Source organism: Nannobrachium achirus, assembly GCF_963921795.1.
Source record: "Nannobrachium achirus genome assembly, chromosome: 24".
Taxonomy (NCBI): domain Eukaryota; kingdom Metazoa; phylum Chordata; class Actinopteri; order Myctophiformes; family Myctophidae; genus Nannobrachium; species Nannobrachium achirus.
The window spans coordinates 9,510,130-9,531,700 of NC_137831.1; the positions used below are offsets into that span (position 1 = coordinate 9,510,130).

The following is a 21,571-nucleotide window of genomic DNA, read 5'->3' on the forward strand; positions in this document are numbered from 1 at the left end:
ATCGTTGATGACCAACTGTCCAGTTTCTTTATCCAGTTCTGTGCGTTTTTTAAATGTGCCATAGTATTCCACATCAGGACCAAAACCCAGATCCCATTCTGCTGCTTTATTGGGTTCATGTTTCCACAGGATGCTAGTGATGGGTTCAGTAACAGAGCTAGTATCTGGAAGCAGGCGAAGGACTCCTTGTGGTGGAATGTAAATCACATCTTGTTGAGCTGTGGAGAAAAGATTATTTCAGTGAAGTTCAGTTAAAGTATCATTAACGTTGTTGCTGATACATATGGAGGAATTAGCAGTAAAAAAAAAATAGCTATGCCAGACAAAAGTAAAAAAAAATGTGTAAGGTATGTGTCATATTTCAGTACTCAACCAGTAAAAACTGTTCATGCTACAAGGTTCAAAACGATAAGTAGCAGTATTCATAATAGTACTAAAGTCAATGCAATGATCATCAGTACACAGTAGCAGCAGTACACCATTGTTACCAGTAGAGGGCAATGTGACTCCACACATAAACTGTTAGCCTCCTTTCTACATACAGTGAACAATGTGACCATGTTGACATTATTTCAAAGGTTTACACATTTGTTAAATATAAATAGAAGATCAGTTTAACAACATTTTGAAACAGCCTTTAGTTTCAGCTTGACAATAACAAGCTAAAACTGACAATGAATTCCACCTGACAGTGACTGTACATGATAGTTACTTTGTAGATTTTGAATATTATTACAAAACATAGCCTACATCAAGCCCTTCAACCCAATTTACATTTCGAGCTTTTGAAAATGGGACTTCTTGCATGATGACTACTTTTACGCTTCATTCTATAAGTACATTTTGATGCCAACCAATACTTTTGTACTTTTACTGAAGTACATTTTGAATTTACTTAAAGGTGATACACCATGCATTTAAAAAGTATTTATGTCATATTGTTTATGTCCCATATATTGTTTATGTTTCAAAGGGTTTGAGGCTAAATTACCACTCCTGAATAGAAAGCCTCTCTCATTTTTGAATGGCTCTCAGAGCATTTTCAGCTGCAGTACCACCTTTGGCCAAAAAAAACAGAGAAAGACACAACGGTCTGAAATGGGACTTTGTGAGGATAGAAGGTGCTAGTGGGACCCCAAAAAAAGGTTTTAAAATAGGAAAAGTGAAATTTCATGGTGTATCACCTTTAAAGTAAAACATTTGAGTACTTTTTCCATCACTGGTAGCCTACATTATAGCCTATGGATTACTCGGAGAGTCAATCGACCGAATATTGGAGACATTCTAGGGCTATATGTCAGCATGGTTGGTAAATACTGAGAGAAAACCCAAACACACAGACATGCTGATACATCCACACTGATATTAATCCCTGGATCTTCATGACAACATTTATCAGATTATTTAATTCATAAACATCTCTGTTTACACCTGTTTCTCTCACGTTTTCCTTCCTGCTTCTTTTAGCCCCACCCCCTGTTATACCTGCTAGGTTGTCTAGAGTTGATTGACACCTGGACACCCAATGACATTGCTTCCATGATCATGGTATAAATCTAACGCATATCTGCAACAGCCAAATGTATGTGTAAATCGATTTGATGACATCATGACAATAGTAAGACACATGTTTTATCTCCTGGTGCGTTTGAGTTGTTCTCTTCAATTTAAGCCTTGAAAAGTTCAACAAACTGCAGGAATGAACTGGGATTTGAACATTTGACCTCTGCATTAGAGTCTGGGCTTTGAACCACTTCACCATCTCTCACAGTAGCTTAGTTATTCCTGGTGCTTTTGGAGAAAAAAATCTCTATTTTAACAATTTAACCTTGAAAAAGTCCAAATAATAAAATAGAAATCTACTGGATTCTGACAGTCCAATGTTGGTAAATGGCAACCCTGCTACTTAAATAATTTAGGGAAAGGTAAACAACATTAACGGGATAACCAGTCTTGACAGACAGTGGCGACCCACGTAACCCTCCCGTCCAGTCCCGTTCGTGACCTCTGTGAAGTTGGCACCCCATATGATGAAAACATGTATAAAAATGGTGCAATTCTTTTGTGCTGAATTTGTGCTGAATTGTGCCGTAAATTTTATAATTTGTGCTGGTATCACTTTTTAGTTATTCTACATAACACCACTGTTCTGCTCCTATGTTCTACCATTATCTCCATCGCCCTCTGCTGGCCATACCACTGTAATGCTGCTAAATCTGCTAATTCATAACCATATATATATTTTAAGGCTGGGACTTTAACTGATTAATTGCGATTAATTAATTACAGGAAATTAACGCGATTAAAAAAATTAACGCATTTTAATCACACTTAGTTTTTGCACCACAGAACCTTCAGTTTCGGGCATACCGATCATAGCGACGCACTAACCAAGAAGAGACAACAAACGCAAAGGGAGAAGTAGCCGATCAGAGCGCTTTGGTTGGCCCAGTGGATGCGAAATTTAGATTTAAAAAACTCACTCGTTGATTCACTCGTACAACAAAATGTGTTTTACTCGAAATAAAATGCTTCTCGGTCAAATATCGATGTGCGATTAAAATGTGATTAATTGCGATTAATTAATCACAGAGCCTGTAATTAATTAGATTAACCTTTTTAATCACATCCCAGCCCTAATATATTTATATATATACATATAAAAACACAATTGATGATTTCAACGGCACAAATTAGAGCACATCCAGCACTAAAGAATGTGCCAAAAAATTGGGGGGTGCAAGGCTCAGCAAAACTATAACTTGAAATATCTCAAAAATGATACCAGCACAAATTTTTATATTATGTTGGGGTGCCAACTTCACTGCAGGTACGTAACCCCCCGGCGGTGTTGTAGCCTTGCTCCGGGCTTGCTCTGCTGTGACTGATCCACCCTGGCCAAAGAGATTCTTTACCCTGGCCAACTATCCGTAGGAATTCCGGAAATCGTTATAGGAAATATGCGGAAGGAAGGAAGGAAGGAAAACAGAAGAGTTATAATAATCGACATACAACAGTTGGGACCGCAACCAGTTTAACGCTTCGCAGATAGATCCTGAGAGGGATCGAATTCTGTTGATCGTTCCATTTTCTGTCTGTCACTTTCTCTCTACACACGCACGAGAGAGAGAGAGAGAGAGAGAGAGAGAGAGAGAGAGAGAGAGAGAGAGAGAGAGAGAGAGAGAGAGATTCTTCGCAGATTCGTTTTAGTTTGCTGTTTTTCAGACTAATATGAACGGCAGTCCAGAGCTTGGTAACGGCCTGGGTAGCCTGGGTCGCAGACCATGGAGCGTCGTGTCTGTTGTTCTGTCCACCCTGGGTTCTGCTGTCGCCCTGTCAGCTGCTGGGGCTTTCTGCGCCCTCCTCTATCCCATACTGAAAGGTATGTAGGTCTACCGTGCGTGCGCGCGCGTGCGTGTGTGTGTGTCTTTACATATCTACTGCATAGTACTGTGTTCTATTCGTCTGTCATTCAATGTTATATGAGATACTTAAATGGTTTCCTGTGGAAATAAGCTTAGTCTTTTCATGGATCTCCTTTTAATAGACCTTGTACCAGTGAACTGTAATGTCATGAAACTGTACCTTTCCTATGCAAACTTCTAATAAAGTCATCAATCAATCAATCAATCAATCAATCAATCAATCAATCAATCAATCAATGTGTGTGTGTGTGTGTGTGTGTGTGTGTGTGTGTGTGTGTGTGTGTGTGTGTGTGTGTGTGTGTGTGTGTGTGTGTGTGTGTGTGTGTGTGTGTGTGTGTGTGCCACACAGTTTCAGTGGTAGAAGCTTGGGGTTTGGACTCACTATAATTTCGGAAATTTTTAAATACATCATATATATATATATTTGTACAAGTAAAAGTAAGACATTCAAACTCTGGCTATAAGCTAATTGGCATCAAAATATACTAAAAGTGGCAAAGTAGTCATTATGAAGAATGTGACTGTCCATTTCAGATCCATAGATATCATTATCATGTTATTGCACTATAATTATTGGTCATCAAAATCATCAACCACTAAACCCTATTTTAAACTTTGGCCGTTTATAAAAAGTGCTGATGGGGCACAAGTCAACTCCTTGTGAGCTTGTAGATCAGCTATTTTCAAAGAATGTAGAAGCGTTTTGATTAATAATTTGATTATTAATAATCTCAATTAGCCTACACTTAGCCTGGTATAACCAGCCTAGATACTAATGCATCTATCTAGCTAACTAACTAACTGCAGTATCCATTCCCTCCTTGTTTTAACATGGGTGGATGATGGTATGTATAGCTGCAGCTAGGCTAGCCTAAGCCTACACTGGCCTCTGAGATGCAGTGGAGTATGTAGTTAGAACGAGAAATGGAAATACTCAAGTAAAGTAAAAGTAACTTGAAATTCTATTTTTTTAGGGCATTACTTCAGTAGTACACTATTGGTTTGTGTGTGTGGTACTTATTGCCTGTAAGAAAGGTCTTCTTGTACACTTATAATAGCACAAGTTGATTAATTACTGTAATAATGTAATTTCAGAGCTGCGGGTTGGAACTGTGCGAGGAGTGGATGGGACTGAAGTTAGGATACTCGGTGAGGAATTATTCTTTTTTTGTCATGATTTCAGTGGTGTTGAAAGAACTTGTACGATTACGAATTCAGTAGCCTCTGCAATATTTTACTTATTATTAAACTAAACTAGCAATACTACAATCTTAAAATATCTGGTAAAATCCTGTAATCAAAATTTTACTTGACTGAAAGTACTCAAGCAATGGCACCAAAATATACTTCCTGTAGGCTACCAAATGCAAAAGCAGTCTACTAATTGTCCATTCCGTGATCATATTATGGATTGTATTGATTTATTAGATTGATTAGTAATGCATTAATGTGTTTGTCAGTTTAATGTTGCAGCTGGTTAAGGTGGGGATGAATTTAATTACCGTATGTTCTGCTTAGGTAGCTTAACCTATTAGTATACATTATGCATTTCTCAGCTAATGTTTGTTTTGTATTAAGTCTAATGAATCTGCAAAGTAACTAGCTTACTGTATCCACCAATCACCATGACACCTCTACAGTTAGTAGCTGAAGGGAAGTGTTCAACATAGTCAGGGGATATCTTCAGAAATAGTGTCATATCCTGGAATACATTTCTTACCAAAACAATCCTTCACCAATGTGTTTGTAAAGGTGTCTAGTAACACATCTCACAAAGACTGAAATTAAGTTTCCCTTGGGGTAAAGGTGGCTCCCCCAAAACTTTGAAAAGTGATGACTCATCAGTCACTAAACCATATTTTTGTGGGGGCGTTTTTAGCCCAAGGAATGTTTTTCGTGCAATACAAATGCTTGCAATGGATTCAGAATCATAAAAAAACCCTAGTTTGACCCCTCACATGCTACTTAAAGCATATTTATTTTGGTGTGATTTATGCTGTATAGTTCATTTAATGGGACTCCAACTTTCAGCAGCTGTAACGGATTCTCCTAGGGAAACTGAATTTCAGTCTTTGTGAGATGTGTTACTAGACACCTTTACAAACACATTGGTGAAGAAATGTTTTGGTAAGGAATTTATTCCAGGACTTTTTAAGATATCCCCCGACTAACAGGACTCTCTGTGCAGGTTTCTGGAGTATCCTGGTGATGTCATTATTAGTTGGCTGCATCTGCTGTGTGTTCTCATTGACTATCACCTACCTGGACTCCTATCAACCCGGCGTGGACCCTCCAATGCCCCTGACACTCTCACATTTAAGGTATCACACACACAGCACACAGTGCACTGCACACACACACACACAAATGTATTTTGCACAACAGTGAAAATTTCTATTACAGCCAGAGCAATATAATCGGCTGTTATTTAACTTTTCTCACAACTTTGGTATCTGCAATTATCCACCTGACGTGTCCCAAATTGTCTCCACTTTAAAACTGGCATCCTTAATTTGGAAAGGGTTAGGGTTTCAAAATGTATCCGAATATTGCACACTGAGCACATCTACAAGTTCACAACATTGTGAGCTTGTACAATGGCTATTTTGGAAAATGTGTGAATATGGTAAGCAACCTAGCTGACTCTGCTGTGCAGCTTGCATACGCAATGCTGCCACCATCTGGCTGAGTCAGTTTATGAATATGGCATAAGTGGGTTAAATAAAATAAAGTTCATCTAGTGTTCATTTTACATTTGCGTGTTCATCGAATAATCGGTCAAAATCAGTGATTTAGGACTCTCCAAAATTGGGATGGGCATCAGTCTCAGACCCCAAAATCTGGCATTGTTTCTACACAAAATAAACATCAGAATTAGGAACTAATTTGTGTGTGTGTGTGTGTGTGTGTGTGTGTTGTTATTCTTTCCCAAGACGTATACAGGGCCAGTCTTTCCATGTCGGCTACAGTGTTGCTGTGCTGAACGGGTTCATGGCTGCACTCACCGTCATCTGGAGCTTATCCTAACATACATACAACCAAGCTCCTCACTACCTACTCTGAGCTCCTTCACTGCCATGCCCCCTGCCGCAGCTCTGGTGGTGGCATCCTCCCGGTGGTTCCCAGGACAAAGCCACACACTGGGGAGACTGGGGCTTTCTGGATTTCTCAGGCCATGGCTACACAGAGCTGGATTTTTCATATATCACGGTTTTTCAGATATCCACATAGAAAAATATCTAGGTCCACACGACAAAGATATCTAGGTCTAACAAGCACACACACAGTAAAGTCTTCACTGAGATATCCGGGTTCCCTGTCTACACGGATCCAGTGAATCGGATATTTTTCAATCTCTCCACTTATTTATCCGGTTTAAAAAATATCCAGTTTCACAGCCAAAATATCCAGCTTCGTGTGGCTGCAAGCCCCAACAGCACAAAAGAAATGTCTAGCTTCAGAAATATCCAGCTCCGTGTAGCCGGCACCTCAATCCCAGCTCACATCAAAACTGCCCCCAACCTTGCCTCATTTAAAGCCACCATAATTAGAATTCCCATTTTGATTTGAATGATTCTCTTTGCTTAGTTTTTAACCTTTTTGTTTGTTTTGTGTAGCTACACTATATAAATTTGATGTATAATAATTATACATAGATGACCTCTATTAACGCCTCTATTAAATAAAAAGAAACCCATTATGTTTTTTTTTTTTGTTCCATTTTACTTATGTTTCCTTAGCTGTATGAACAGGGATATAGGCTTAGTTTCATGTTCGAGAACAGTCACCTTATTCTTACGCAGGTGTGAATCACTGTTCAAAATGTGTTATTATAAATGTAGGGATTTATTACTGTCACTGGTAGTCTTTATAAAGTCATTTTGGCACACTTGGGCCATGAATACAGTACCTGGTGGTATCTACCTATGCTGTAATCCAATCTGCCGTGTTGATTTTGACAGTTGTTGAGTTTGTCAGTCTTTTGTCATATCTTCGCATCTGAAATGTTTTAAATGTCATTAGGTTTTAGTCTATTAAATCTACAGTTGATTTTGTCAACTCTAGATTACTTGTAGATCTTCCATTTTCAGTACACAACACCTGCTTGCCACCAAGTGTAACTTAGGCTGTACTGTTCTTATTAGCCTTTAACTTCTACAATAAGGAAACGTCAATTTCAATAAAGAAATACATGGATATGATTTATCAGATTTCTGCAGCCATGAATGGCTAAATGAATGACAACCAAATCTCAATATGGATTTAAGAGATACAATATTAAGATTTTTTATTTATAAGTCATCAACAGTTTCTCATATCAGCTCTTTTTCAACAAAGCGCTTTCCCTGTTCATGTACAGTGGAAATGATTTACTGTATACAACAAGCATCAATAACAACTTAAATACAGAAGAGACAACCCTGCGTACATGTGTGAAATGTCTGTGTGTGTGTAGGGTGTGTTCTAATTTTAAGAGTATATTCACATACATGTTTATGTCAGCTGTGTGCGTGTGTACCTAATGTATGTCCCACATGTCTGCAGTATGTTTGTTTTCGTGTGTGTCTGTGGGGGGGGGGGGGGGGGGGGGATTCAGCAAATGGAGGGCTCTTCGATGGAATCTGCTCCTTCCGTAAGGGCCTTCACACATTTTGCCATTGTCTGGGAGGCCCTGCTGATTGAGTCTAGAGAGAGAGACGACAGAGAGCAACAATGAAAAGGTTAAAAGAACAGGTAAGAGAGGGAGGGGGGAAAGCTTGATTGCTTTCATACACACTCACACACCTGTCATGTAGAAGTGCTTTCATACACACTCACACACCTGTCATGTAGAAGTCTTTCATACACACTCACACACCTGTCATGTAGAAGTCTTTCATACACACTCACACACCTGTCATGTAGAAGTGCTTTCATACACACTCACACACCTGTCATGTAGAAGTGCTTTCATACACACTCACACACCTGTCATGTAGAAGTCCTCTCATACACACTCACACACCTGTCATGTAGAAGTCCTCTCATACACACTCACACACCTGTCATGTAGAAGTGCTTTCATACACACTCACACACCTGTCATGTAGAAGTGCTTTCATACACACTCACACACCTGTCATGTAGAAGTGCTTTCATACACACTCACACACCTGTCATGTAGAAGTGCTTTCATACACACTCACACACCTGTCATGTAGAAGTGCTCTCATACACACTCACACACCTGTCATGTAGAAGTGCTCTCATACACACTCACACACCTGTCATGTAGAAGTGCTTTCATACACACTCACACACCTGTCATGTAGAAGTGCTTTCATACACACTCACACACCTGTCATGTAGAAGTGCTTTCATACACACTCACACACCTGTCATGTAGAAGTGCTTTCATACACACTCACACACCTGTCATGTAGAAGTCCTTTCATACACACTCACACACCTGTCATGTAGAAGTGCTTTCATACACACTCACACACCTGTCATGTAGAAGTGCTTTCATACACACTCACACACCTGTCATGTAGAAGTGCTTTCATACACACTCACACACCTGTCATGTAGAAGTGCTCTCATACACACTCACACACCTGTCATGTAGAAGTGCTCTCATACACACTCACACACCTGTCATGTAGAAGTGCTTTCATACACACTCACACACCTGTCATGTAGAAGTGCTTTCATACACACTCACACACCTGTCATGTAGAAGTCCTCTCATACACACTCACACACCTGTCATGTAGAAGTGCTTTCATACACACTCACACACCTGTCATGTAGAAGTGCTCTCATACACACTCACACACCTGTCATGTAGAAGTGCTTTCATACACACTCACACACCTGTCATGTAGAAGTCCTTTCATACACACTCACACACCTGTCATGTAGAAGTGCTTTCATACACACTCACACACCTGTCATGTAGAAGTGCTTTCATACACACTCACACACCTGTCATGTAGAAGTGCTTTCATACACACTCACACACCTGTCATGTAGAAGTGCTTTCATACACACTCACACACCTGTCATGTAGAAGTGCTTTCATACACACTCACACACCTGTCATGTAGAAGTGCTTTCATACACACTCACACACCTGTCATGTAGAAGTGCTTTCATACACACTCACACACCTGTCATGTAGAAGTCCTCTCATACACACTCACACACCTGTCATGTAGAAGTGCTTTCATACACACTCACACACCTGTCATGTAGAAGTGCTCTCATACACACTCACACACCTGTCATGTAGAAGTGCTTTCATACACACTCACACACCTGTCATGTAGAAGTGCTTTCATACACACTCACACACCTGTCATGTAGAAGTCCTCTCATACACACTCACACACCTGTCATGTAGAAGTGCTTTCATACACACTCACACACCTGTCATGTAGAAGTGCTTTCATACACACTCACACACCTGTCATGTAGAAGTCCTCTCATACACACTCACACACCTGTCATGTAGAAGTGCTTTCATACACACTCACACACCTGTCATGTAGAAGTGCTTTCATACACACTCACACACCTGTCATGTAGAAGTGCTTTCATACACACTCACACACCTGTCATGTAGAAGTCCTCTCATACACACTCACACACCTGTCATGTAGAAGTGCTTTCATACACACTCACACACCTGTCATGTAGAAGTGCTTTCATACACACTCACACACCTGTCATGTAGAAGTCCTCTCATACACACTCACACACCTGTCATGTAGAAGTGCTTTCATACACACTCACACACCTGTCATGTAGAAGTGCTTTCATACACACTCACACACCTGTCATGTAGAAGTGCTTTCATACACACTCACACACCTGTCATGTAGAAGTGCTTTCATACACACTCACACACCTGTCATGTAGAAGTGCTTTCATACACACTCACACACCTGTCATGTAGAAGTGCTTTCATACACACTCACACACCTGTCATGTAGAAGTGCTTTCATACACACTCACACACCTGTCATGTAGAAGTGCTTTCATACACACTCACACACCTGTCATGTAGAAGTGCTTTCATACACACTCACACACCTGTCATGTAGAAGTGCTTTCATACACACTCACACACCTGTCATGTAGAAGTGCTTTCATACACACTCACACACCTGTCATGTAGAAGTGCTTTCATACACACTCACACACCTGTCATGTAGAAGTGCTTTCATACACACTCACACACCTGTCATGTAGAAGTCCTTTCATACACACTCACACACCTGTCATGTAGAAGTGCTTTCATACACACTCACACACCTGTCATGTAGAAGTGCTTTCATACACACTCACACACCTGTCATGTAGAAGTGCTTTCATACACACTCACACACCTGTCATGTAGAAGTGCTTTCATACACCCTCACACACCTGTCATGTAGAAGTGCTTTCATACACACTCACACACCTGTCATGTAGAAGTGCTTTCATACACACTCACACACCTGTCATGTAGAAGTGCTTTCATACACACTCACACACCTGTCATGTAGAAGTGCTTTCATACACACTCACACACCTGTCGTGTAGAAGTGCTTTCATACACACTCACACACCTGTCATGTAGAAGTGCTTTCATACACACTCACACACCTGTCATGTAGAAGTGCTTTCATACACACTCACACACCTGTCATGTAGAAGTGCTTTCATACACACTCACACACCTGTCATGTAGAAGTGCTTTCATACACACTCACACACCTGTCATGTAGAAGTGCTTTCATACACACTCACACACCTGTCATGTAGAAGTGCTTTCATACACACTCACACACCTGTCATGTAGAAGTGCTTTCATACACACTCACACACCTGTCATGTAGAAGTGCTTTCATACACACTCACACACCTGTCATGTAGAAGTGCTTTCATACACACTCACACACCTGTCATGTAGAAGTGCTTTCATACACACTCACACACCTGTCATGTAGAAGTCCTCTCATACACACTCACACACCTGTCATGTAGAAGTGCTTTCATACACACTCACACACCTGTCATGTAGAAGTGCTTTCATACACACTCACACACCTGTCATGTAGAAGTGCTTTCATACACACTCACACACCTGTCATGTAGAAGTGCTTTCATACACACTCACACACCTGTCATGTAGAAGTGCTTTCATACACACTCACACACCTGTCATGTAGAAGTGCTTTCATACACACTCACACACCTGTCATGTAGAAGTGCTTTCATACACACTCACACACCTGTCATGTAGAAGTGCTTTCATACACACTCACACACCTGTCATGTAGAAGTGCTTTCATACACACTCACACACCTGTCATGTAGAAGTCCTCTCATACACACTCACACACCTGTCATGTAGAAGTGCTTTCATACACACTCACACACCTGTCATGTAGAAGTGCTTTCATACACACTCACACACCTGTCATGTAGAAGTGCTTTCATACACACTCACACACCTGTCATGTAGAAGTGCTTTCATACACACTCACACACCTGTCATGTAGAAGTGCTTTCATACACACTCACACACCTGTCATGTAGAAGTCCTTGGCTGTGAGTTGAGGCGGTACCAGAGGAGCTGTTAGGAGAGACTGATTCACCGCCTGAGAGGGAGAGAGAGAGAGAGAGAGAGAGAGAGAAGTTTCATCTCTGAGTTCTAGTTCCCATGTGGGTAAGGGATTATTTATACTTTGTACTAGACTGAAGCATGAAAAAGCAACATACAGTAAGTCAGCCGTATGGCCTTGCAGACAGTGTATTATTCTATCTTGCTTTATGCTGAATCCTATTAACAACTCATTTACTGCTATGCCTATGACAAGTATGACGAGTTATCAATTAGCTTTAATCTATCTATAAATGCGAGAAGTCTCTGCGTGTGTGTGTGTGTGTGTGTTTGTAATCCGCGTATCTCGAGAACCGTTCGTCCCACCGGCTTCAGATTCGGCACGCGCGTTCCCCGCCGCGGCACGGAGTGCAGTGCCGGGTCTCGACCCGACCCGACGCGCGGTTTTCCCGAACCGGCGCGAAACGTTCGGAATCTCCTTATCCCACGGGCACGCGCGTTCTCCATATGGGCATAAAATGAATGCCCCCATATGAGAACCGTTCGTCCCACGGGCACGCGCGTTCTCCATATATGGGCATAAAATGAATGCCCCCATATATGGGCATAAAATGGATAAAGGGACACAGACAGACAGATTCAGAGATCTCCGAGAACCGTTCGTCCCACGGGCACGCGCGTTCGTCCCACGGGCACGCGCGTTCCGTCCCACGGGCACGCGCGTTCTCCATATATGGGCATAAAATGAATGCCCCCATATATGGCCACGGCACGGAGTGCAGTGCCGGGTCTCGACCCGACCCGACGCGCGGTTTTCCCAAACCGGCGCGAAACGTTCGGAATCTCCTTATGCGGGGTTGATTGTTGACATCAGGCTGTTTCTGAGGAAATCGGCGAAAGCTCTGACTCATTGTGACATCACTTCATAAAAGGCTCTGACATCACGTACGCCACATGAGTCAACAAAAAATCTCTGTGAGTGTGTATGTATGTAGGTAATCCACGTATCTCGAGAACCGTTCGTCCCACGGGCACGCGCGTTCTCCATATGGGCATAAAATGAATGCCCCCATATGAGAACCGTTCGTCCCACGGGCACGCGCGTTCTCCATATATGGGCATAAAATGAATGCCCCCATATATGGGCATAAAATGGATAAAGGGACACAGACAGACAGATTCAGAGATCTCCGAGAACCGTTCGTCCCACGGGCACGCGCGTTCCGTCCCACGGGCACGCGCGTTCTCCATATATGGGCATAAAATGAATGCCCCCATATATGGGCATAAAATGGATAAAGGGACACAGACAGACAGATTCAGAGATCTCCATATATGGGCGTGAAATGGACGCAAATAGACAGATATCTCCATATATGGGCATATATGGGCAGACGTACGCCATATGAGTCAACAAAAAATCTCTGTGAGTGTGTATGTATGTAGGTAATCCGCGTATCTCGAGAACCGTTCGTCCCACGGGCACGCGCGTTCTCCATATATGGGCATAAAATGAATGCCCCCATATGAGAACCGTTCGTCCCACGGGCACGCGCGTTCTCCATATATGGGCATAAAATGAATGCCCCCATATATGGGCATAAAATGGATAAAGGGACACAGACAGACAGATTCAGAGATCTCATACGGCATAAAGGGACACAGACAGACACACAGACAGACGGATACAGAGATCTCCATATATGGGCATAAAATGAATGCCCCCATATATGGGCATAAAATGGATAAAGGGACACAGACAGACAGATTCAGAGATCTCCGAGAACCGTTCGTCCCACGGGCACGCACGTTCCGTCCCACGGGCACGCGCGTTCTCCATATATGGGCATAAAATGAATGCCCCCATATATGGCCACGGCACGGAGTGCAGTGCCGGGTCTCGACCCGACCCGACGCGCGGTTTTCCCAAACCGGCGCGAAACGTTCGGAATCTCCTTATGCGGGGTTGATTGTTGACATCAGGCTGTTTCTGAGGAAATCGGCGAAAGCTCTGACTCATTGTGACATCACTTCATAAAAGGCTCTGACATCACGTACGCCACATGAGTCAACAAAAAATCTCTGTGAGTGTGTATGTATGTAGGTAATCCACGTATCTCGAGAACCGTTCGTCCCACGGGCACGCGCGTTCTCCATATGGGCATAAAATGAATGCCCCCATATGAGAACCGTTCGTCCCACGGGCACGCGCGTTCCGTCCCACGGGCACGCGCGTTCTCCATATATGGGCATAAAATGAATGCCCCCATATATGGGCATAAAATGGATAAAGGGACACAGACAGACAGATTCAGAGATCTCTGAGAACCGTTCGTCCCACGGGCACGCGCGTTCCGTCCCACGGGCACGCGCGTTCTCCATATATGGGCATAAAATGAATGCCCCCATATATGGGCATAAAATGGATAAAGGGACACAGACAGACAGATTCAGAGATCTCCATATATGGGCGTGAAATGGACGCAAATAGACAGATATCTCCATATATGGGCATATATGGGCAGACGTACGCCACATGAGTCAACAAAAAATCTCTGTGAGTGTGTATGTATGTAGGTAATCCGCGTATCTCGAGAACCGTTCGTCCCACGGGCACGCGCGTTCTCCATATATGGGCATAAAATGAATGCCCCCATATGAGAACCGTTCGTCCCACGGACACGCGCGTTCTCCATATATGGGCATAAAATGAATGCCCCCATATATGGGCATAAAATGGATAAAGGGACACAGACAGACAGATTCAGAGATCTCATACGGCATAAAGGGACACAGACAGACACACAGACAGACGGATACAGAGATCTCCATAAATGGGCATAAAATGGACGCAAATGGCATATATGGGCATAAAATTTACGCAGAATCACAAAGATCTCCATATACGGGCATAAAGGGACACAGACAGACAGATTCAGAGATCTCCATATATGGGCGTGAAATGGACGCAAATAGACAGATATCTCCATATATGGGCATATATGGGCATAAAATGGACCCAGAACTATATCTGCAGTGATCTCCATATATGGACATAAAATGGACGCTGACAGACAGACAGATAACAGATATCTCCATATATGGGCATAAATGGACACAGGCAAACAGATGGTCAAAACGGGTCCTATGACAACAGGTATAATGGGGTTTGCATTAAAGGGCGGGGCATTCATTCCCTATTTACGTTGTTCCGAGTTGGCCAGGTCGCCGACTAGACGCTGGGCCGCCCGAAGGGCGGCCCAGCTTCTAGTAACTATAAAACAAAAAAGTATGATCGCCGATTCGCCGTCCATAGCGCTCTATGGAAGGTCCCTATTCACAAAAACCGGATCCAGATCTTCCAGAACGGAAATGGGGGGGCGGGACAACGACGCCTGTATCCTGTCTGCCGAAATCCCATCCGGTATAATGTTACACAACGGCCACGCTGGGCTCAATCGGTTTCGCTTTGGGAAATGGCAGGCTGTGGGGTTTTGTAGCTTACCGTGACTGGATCTTATTGTGAATGGAATCGGTGAACCATCGCGCAATGGATTCGCGCGCTGCGCCCACGTTAAAGGTAGGCAAAATCCTGGCGGTGTGGACCCTCAGAAGGGGTCTTAAAATGGGGGTAAATGAGTTAAAGGTGTATTCAGTGATAATGAAATTGGCCGGGGGTCATCTTGTCCCTTACTGGCCTTACAGCATGGAAATGTTTAGTTTTTTATAGATTTTTTTCACCATTATAATGTTCTCGTTTTGATCATTAGACCCAATCACTGAATATCGGTAGGCCTACGTCTCCAGCTTCAGGATATGTATGATACTGATTTACTACGAGACTGTGGCATTTTATGAGTTCAGTAGTTTACAATCTAGGCATTTAGCAGACGTTCTTAATTCAGAGCGACTGCGGTTCTCAAAACTTTTATTTTGACCATCATAACCAAACATCATAACATAACTACGGCCATACTCTACCCTGATTGGTCAAGGACTGGCTGGCCACCTCTGAAAACTGAATCTAGCTATGGGGCTGTTAAGTATGACATCATTTTGTAGGCAGAGGAGAATTTCTGCCCCCAGTTTCCGTGAATCTTTTTACTATTTTTACTATTTACACATTTTTCTTCTCTTTGTTGTTGAAAGGAAAGTGTTAGAATTATACTTTAGTCGTTATTTTTTAGTCGTCGTTTTTTGAAATAGCAGGGACAGAAAATGCTATGGGGGCAGATTCTCCTCTGCCTACAAAATGATGTCACGTCTTAAAAGCCCCATGCTCGCAGCACGGGCCATGGTGGAAGTCCTTATATGGCCAGCAAACATTCTAGTGAGGACAATAAATGGAAAATGTACCAATTATATTTTTATTTGAATGAAATACAATCACTGAATATACCTTTAAGGTTTTTCTTTTATTATTAAAAAGTGTTTTGAAATTGTGAAAATATTCACTATTTTAAAATGTTTAAAGGATAATAATATGGCTAATGGCTAATAAGATTAGGCATGAAGCCACACAGAGCCCAATGAGTCAGGAACCCCCCACTCACTGGTTAACCAGTTCTTTTGTCTGTGGTCTACAAGTAGTGGAAGAGTAGTTGCGTCAGTTGAAAGCAGACATGAAAAGTAAACGATGTACCATAGACATATAAGAGTATATGTACTGTAAATGTATCTTTGTTTACCTCTGAGAGTTCGTTGGCCTGTTTGAAATAGTTAGCCTCTTCCACGTCGTCGTAGCGGACGAGGTTGGGCGACACCTCTGCCAGTCTGGCCCTCACCTCATCCAAGTTGTCATAGGGCAGGGTCACACCAGCCAGCTACGCACACGTGCACGCGCACACACACGCACGCACACACACACACACACACACACACACACACGGTTGGATTAATATGGAACGAATCAAATAACCGTCAAAACAATCGACAGATCAAATTATTAATAATCGTTTAGTTAGGGGAGCAACATGTTAACCGAACTGATCGATTTAGGCCCATATGGATACATTTAACGGAGATTTTTGTCCCGTTAAGAAAAAAAGAAAAAGAAAATCCCAAGAAAATAATCTATAATTGCAGCCCTAGCCTCATTATGTTTCCATCAGGACGCGCTGAGTTAGTGTTAGTGCGGGTTTTAAGTGTGCAGGGTCTTTACCCTAAGTTTGTTAACCCAGGTGTCCATTTGATCAACTAGCAGTGGATGGACACCACCAGATGTTCTCCTCACCTCTGAAATGGCCCTAAGGATCTTCCAGTCCTCGCGCGCCATCCCTGGTGCGGTGACGGCCACGCGGGTCTGCTGGCTGCGGCCCTCCGTGTTCACGTACGTGCCCGTCTTCTCTGTGTAGGCGGAGCCCGGGAGGATGATGTCAGCCATGGGCGCACCCGCGTCGCCGTGGTGACCTGGAGCAAGAGGAGCACGTGTTTGTGTAAGGATGGTGAAGTTTTTAGGCCAAGGACCCCTTAGCTGAGACACAGATGAAGCAGGGACCCCCACAACCTATTCATAGATTTCATATAGTTTCATTGTTTGAAAGCACAATCATCAGTGTATTTTGGATTCATGTCAATTTGTGTTTTCAGATATTTAACCACTTGAACCATCAATACTTGACCTTTCACTCTGTAATTAGTCTGCTCTTTTTTGCCCTCTACTACAAACCTTTTTGCCAAAAATAGCCGATCTACAAGCTCACAGCGCCTCGGAGCGCGAGGCGTTGTGAGCTTGTAGATCGGCTATTTTTGGCTAAAGCTCTCAGAATATGGACGTTGTTAGGGTTCAAGTGGTTAATATAAAAAAGGAGAAAAAAGGTTTCTATCACACAAAGATTTGAAGGACCCCCTGTAGTAACTCTGAGGACCCCCTAAAGGTCCCGGACCCCCTGTTGAAGACCCCTGCCTTTAAAGTGTGAAAATACTGATCCACTCCACAACAAAACCTACAATTATAAGCCAAATGCGTAATTTAAGGTCTTTGAATAGTGAATATTCCACCAGGTTATCAAGTCAAACCAAACCAGTCATGTAGTAGTATTAATGGAGCCGCACACAGTTATTTTATATACATACATGATACATAAATTAATGTTTTAGACATCAAAACAAGTCCTGGATTGCAGCTTTTAACCCATTTAGGCCTAGAATTATTGACTGCTTTAACCAGTGAAAAATAGCAGATATACAAGCTCACAGCGCGGCACCGAGTGCCACGCTGCGAGCTTGTAGATCTGCTATTTTTGAAAAAGTCTTGCAAATGTGTGCAAATCTTTGAATAATATGTATGTTCAAAGCGAACGTTTTGCTCAAATTTTGCTTCTGGGTGGTCCCTGGAACTAAATATTTTGAGATGGGGGTCCGTGGCCAAATAATATCATTTTGGGGGTCCTTCACATGAAAAGGTTTGAGAACCACTGACATAGTAGTCTCTACAAGAACAGACTAACTGAGCTCCAGTTAAGTGAAAAGGACCTTTTCTTTGACGATGGCTGGCCAGATTGCTGACATTTAGAAACATAGGGTTTTCAAAAAACCTTAGAAGGATTCAAAAGACACTTATAGAATCAGGTAAAAATTCTAATTTTCACGATTTAAAAAAAATAGTACCCGTTCTAAACGGGTTAATACACCAGGCCAAACACGGCACGTACCCTGGTAGATGATCAGGCTGTCTTTGGGCAGGTCAGCTCTGGTGATACACCCTGCGTCGGCTCCCAGCAGAAACAGAACTTTGGGCGGGTTCTTCCTGATGGCCTCCACGCCGGCCTTGTAGCCCAGGTCCAATGCCGCGACTTGACTGGCCACCCTGGTGACAAGACACATGTCAGGAAATCAGAGCTGAAAACCCAGTGCTGTTGTAAATGCAGCGCCGATGTAGAGAATATCTTATATATACATTTATCACATTCCAAGCCTTTATTTACCCTGGGTGAGAGGAGTGAAAAAAATGATAGAGGGTGATAAGCTTGCACTGGATGATCAGCAGACGTATACAATGGGGGAAATAAGTATTAGATACACTGCCGATTTAGCAGGTTTTCCCACTTCCAAAGAATGGAGAGGTCTGCAATTTTTATCGTATGTATACTTCAACTATGAGAGACAGAATCTAAAAAGAAATTCCAGGAAATCACATTGTATGATTTTTAAATAATCAATTTGCATTTCATTGCAAGAAATAAGTATTAGACACGCCTACCAATCAGCAAGAATTCTGGCTCTCACAGAACTGTCAAATGTTTTTTAAGCAGTCCTCCTATTCTACATTCATTACCTGTATTACTTCATCCTATTGACCCAAGTTTTACGTTGTTACCTGTATAAAAGACCCCTGTTCACACACTCAATCAATCAGACTCCAACTTTTCCACTAGGGCAAGACCAAAGAGCTGTCTAAGGACCCAGGGAAAAAAATGGTAGACCTGCACAAAGGCTGCGATGGGCTACAGGACAATAGGCAGGCGGTTTAGTGAGAAAGCAACAACTGTAGGCACAATTATTGGAGAATAGAAGAAGCTCAAGATGTCTATCAAGCTCCCTGTCTGGGGCTTGAACTGGGGACCCCACCCCCCCCCCCCCCCCACCCTGATGAGCACTAAGAGTTGAGGAATGTTGTATAACACGGTTTTAGTGTGAAAATAGCCGATCTACATTGCGAGGCGTTGTGAGCATGTAGATCTGCTATTGTCACAATTTCTGCCTCTAATATTTGACAATTTGGCCAATGTTTCATTTGTCATTTCAGAGGTATATTATTCCAGGACCTTCCAGGACCCTTGATCAATTCCAAACCTTTTCCAGTACTGGAAAAATATTTTTCTAATTTCAAAATATTTCCAGGAATTTCATGACCGTGGGAACCCCGACTGTATGTTTTGGTGTGTACCTGTGTAGGACGTTGAGGACCTTCCAGCCTTCCTCCACTCCACTGCTGGCCCGGGCGTTCATGGCGATGGTGGACACCGCGCCCCAGATGGCCGCGCTGTCGTCCCGCTGCAGGGACGAGCTTCCCACCAGCACCACAGGACGCTTGGCTGAGGACAGAACCTAGACGCGCACGCACACGCGCGCACACGCACACACACACACACACACACACACACAAAGGGAGCAGTAAGCCAGTGGTTCTTAACCTTTTCAGGCCGGGACCCCCAAAATAATCATATTTTAACTGGGGACCCCCCCCCCCCCCACACACTCTGACGAGCACTAAGAGTTGAGGCATTACATTTTGTAACACAGTTCTATTGTGAAAATAGCAGATCTACATGCTCACAACGCCTCGGCTATTTTCACAATTTCTGCCTATAATATTTGACAATTTGGCCAATGTTTAATTTGTCATTTTAGAGGTACTAAAAAGTCCTTTAATTGTCACTTTAGATATGTGCATAAACCCTCTATACAATTAAACTTTATGTTGGTTTGTTTACTGTTGAGTAAGAAAACAATGTTGCACATTAAGTTAATCATCTGGGGACCCCCCAAAATAATTTGGGGACCCCCCTGGGCATCTCGACCCACAGGTTGAGAACCACTGCAGTAAGCCACAATTAGAGGCATTGCAAATGACCCTTGTTTGCACCGTGTCGGTTTTGGAAGATCCAAACCACTTCCATAACCCAGATCGAATTATTTAGAGATCAACTCTTCTGTGTGTCTGTCTGTCCATTGATTGATTGCTATTGCACTGCCAAGAGCAGGCAGCTAAAAGGCATGCATGTGGATTGTGCAAAAAGAACACATCTACAAACTAACAATGTGACACGCTGTTGTAGTTCAGATACATTTGGGTGTGTGACACAGCACACAACACATTATATCAAGTCCTTTAGGATGGATAGACAAGAGTCACAGAGTAAGTCTATTCTAGATGTTGGGAGACAACCATGCTACCACTTTCTGTAAAAGTAGCTTCATCTGGACTTCCAATTTAACCTGCTTGACATTTTTCCACATTGTGTAGCAAAACCTGATCAACCCCTACAACCTCACCCGTTCGCTCAGATCAGCCAACACAGGGATGCTGACAGAACCCTCTCTAAAAAAAAACCTGTCGCACTTAGAACTACAGACTCACTCCCTAGCTTCCGCTGTGGACTGAAGACTCACCTCTTCAGACTCCACCTAAACCCATAGCACTACTGTAACACTCCCCTTCCCTCAATGACCATACATGAAGCTAGATAGCATTTTTAGGTTTTAGAAACGTTTTGTACCGATTAGATGCGTGGTCTACCCAGGTTATTGTTTTTCTAGATTGATATTCCTATGCATTGTTATATTGTTGTTGATGTACTGACATTATCTTGCTTATTATATTGATGAATTACCTGTTTATTGTAAGTCGCTTTGGATTAAAAGCGTCTGCTAAATGCCTAAATTGTAAAATTGTAAAGAAAAAGCTAATTTCTTTCTCTAAAGGAGAAGTGTCTACTCAGTTTATATTCACCATTATCGAGACTGACAGTAGAGAATATCTTAAATACATTTATCACATTCCAAGTCTTTATTTATCCTGGGTGAGGGGAGTGATAAAGGCCTAGAATTA

The 21,571-nt window shown here is 42.5% G+C and overlaps 1 protein-coding gene and 1 long non-coding RNA gene across 2 annotated transcripts in view; one reads left to right on the forward strand and one right to left on the reverse strand.

Annotated features, from left to right (window-relative positions):
• The first annotated feature begins 3,268 nt into the window (after positions 1–3,268).
• On the forward strand, positions 3,269–6,977 carry LOC308280525. The gene is made up of 4 exons (XR_013961750.1): positions 3,269–3,382; positions 4,521–4,574; positions 5,614–5,746; positions 6,359–6,977. It is a non-coding gene; the product is annotated as an uncharacterized lncRNA (long non-coding RNA).
• Positions 6,978–7,683: 706 nt separating this feature from the next.
• The window catches only part of ndufs1 (NADH:ubiquinone oxidoreductase core subunit S1), a 29,832-nt gene continuing 15,944 nt past the window's right edge, over positions 7,684–21,571 (reverse strand). The window contains exons 14-19 of the mRNA XM_080720797.1: positions 19,907–20,067; positions 18,672–18,826; positions 17,252–17,427; positions 16,707–16,841; positions 11,983–12,055; positions 7,684–8,110 (exon numbers count right to left, since the gene is read on the reverse strand). Of these exons, the coding sequence (XP_080576923.1) occupies positions 8,019–8,110; positions 11,983–12,055; positions 16,707–16,841; positions 17,252–17,427; positions 18,672–18,826; positions 19,907–20,067 (792 nt within the window). The 3' untranslated portion in view covers positions 7,684–8,018. The remainder of the gene's footprint in view (positions 8,111–11,982; positions 12,056–16,706; positions 16,842–17,251; positions 17,428–18,671; positions 18,827–19,906; positions 20,068–21,571) is intronic.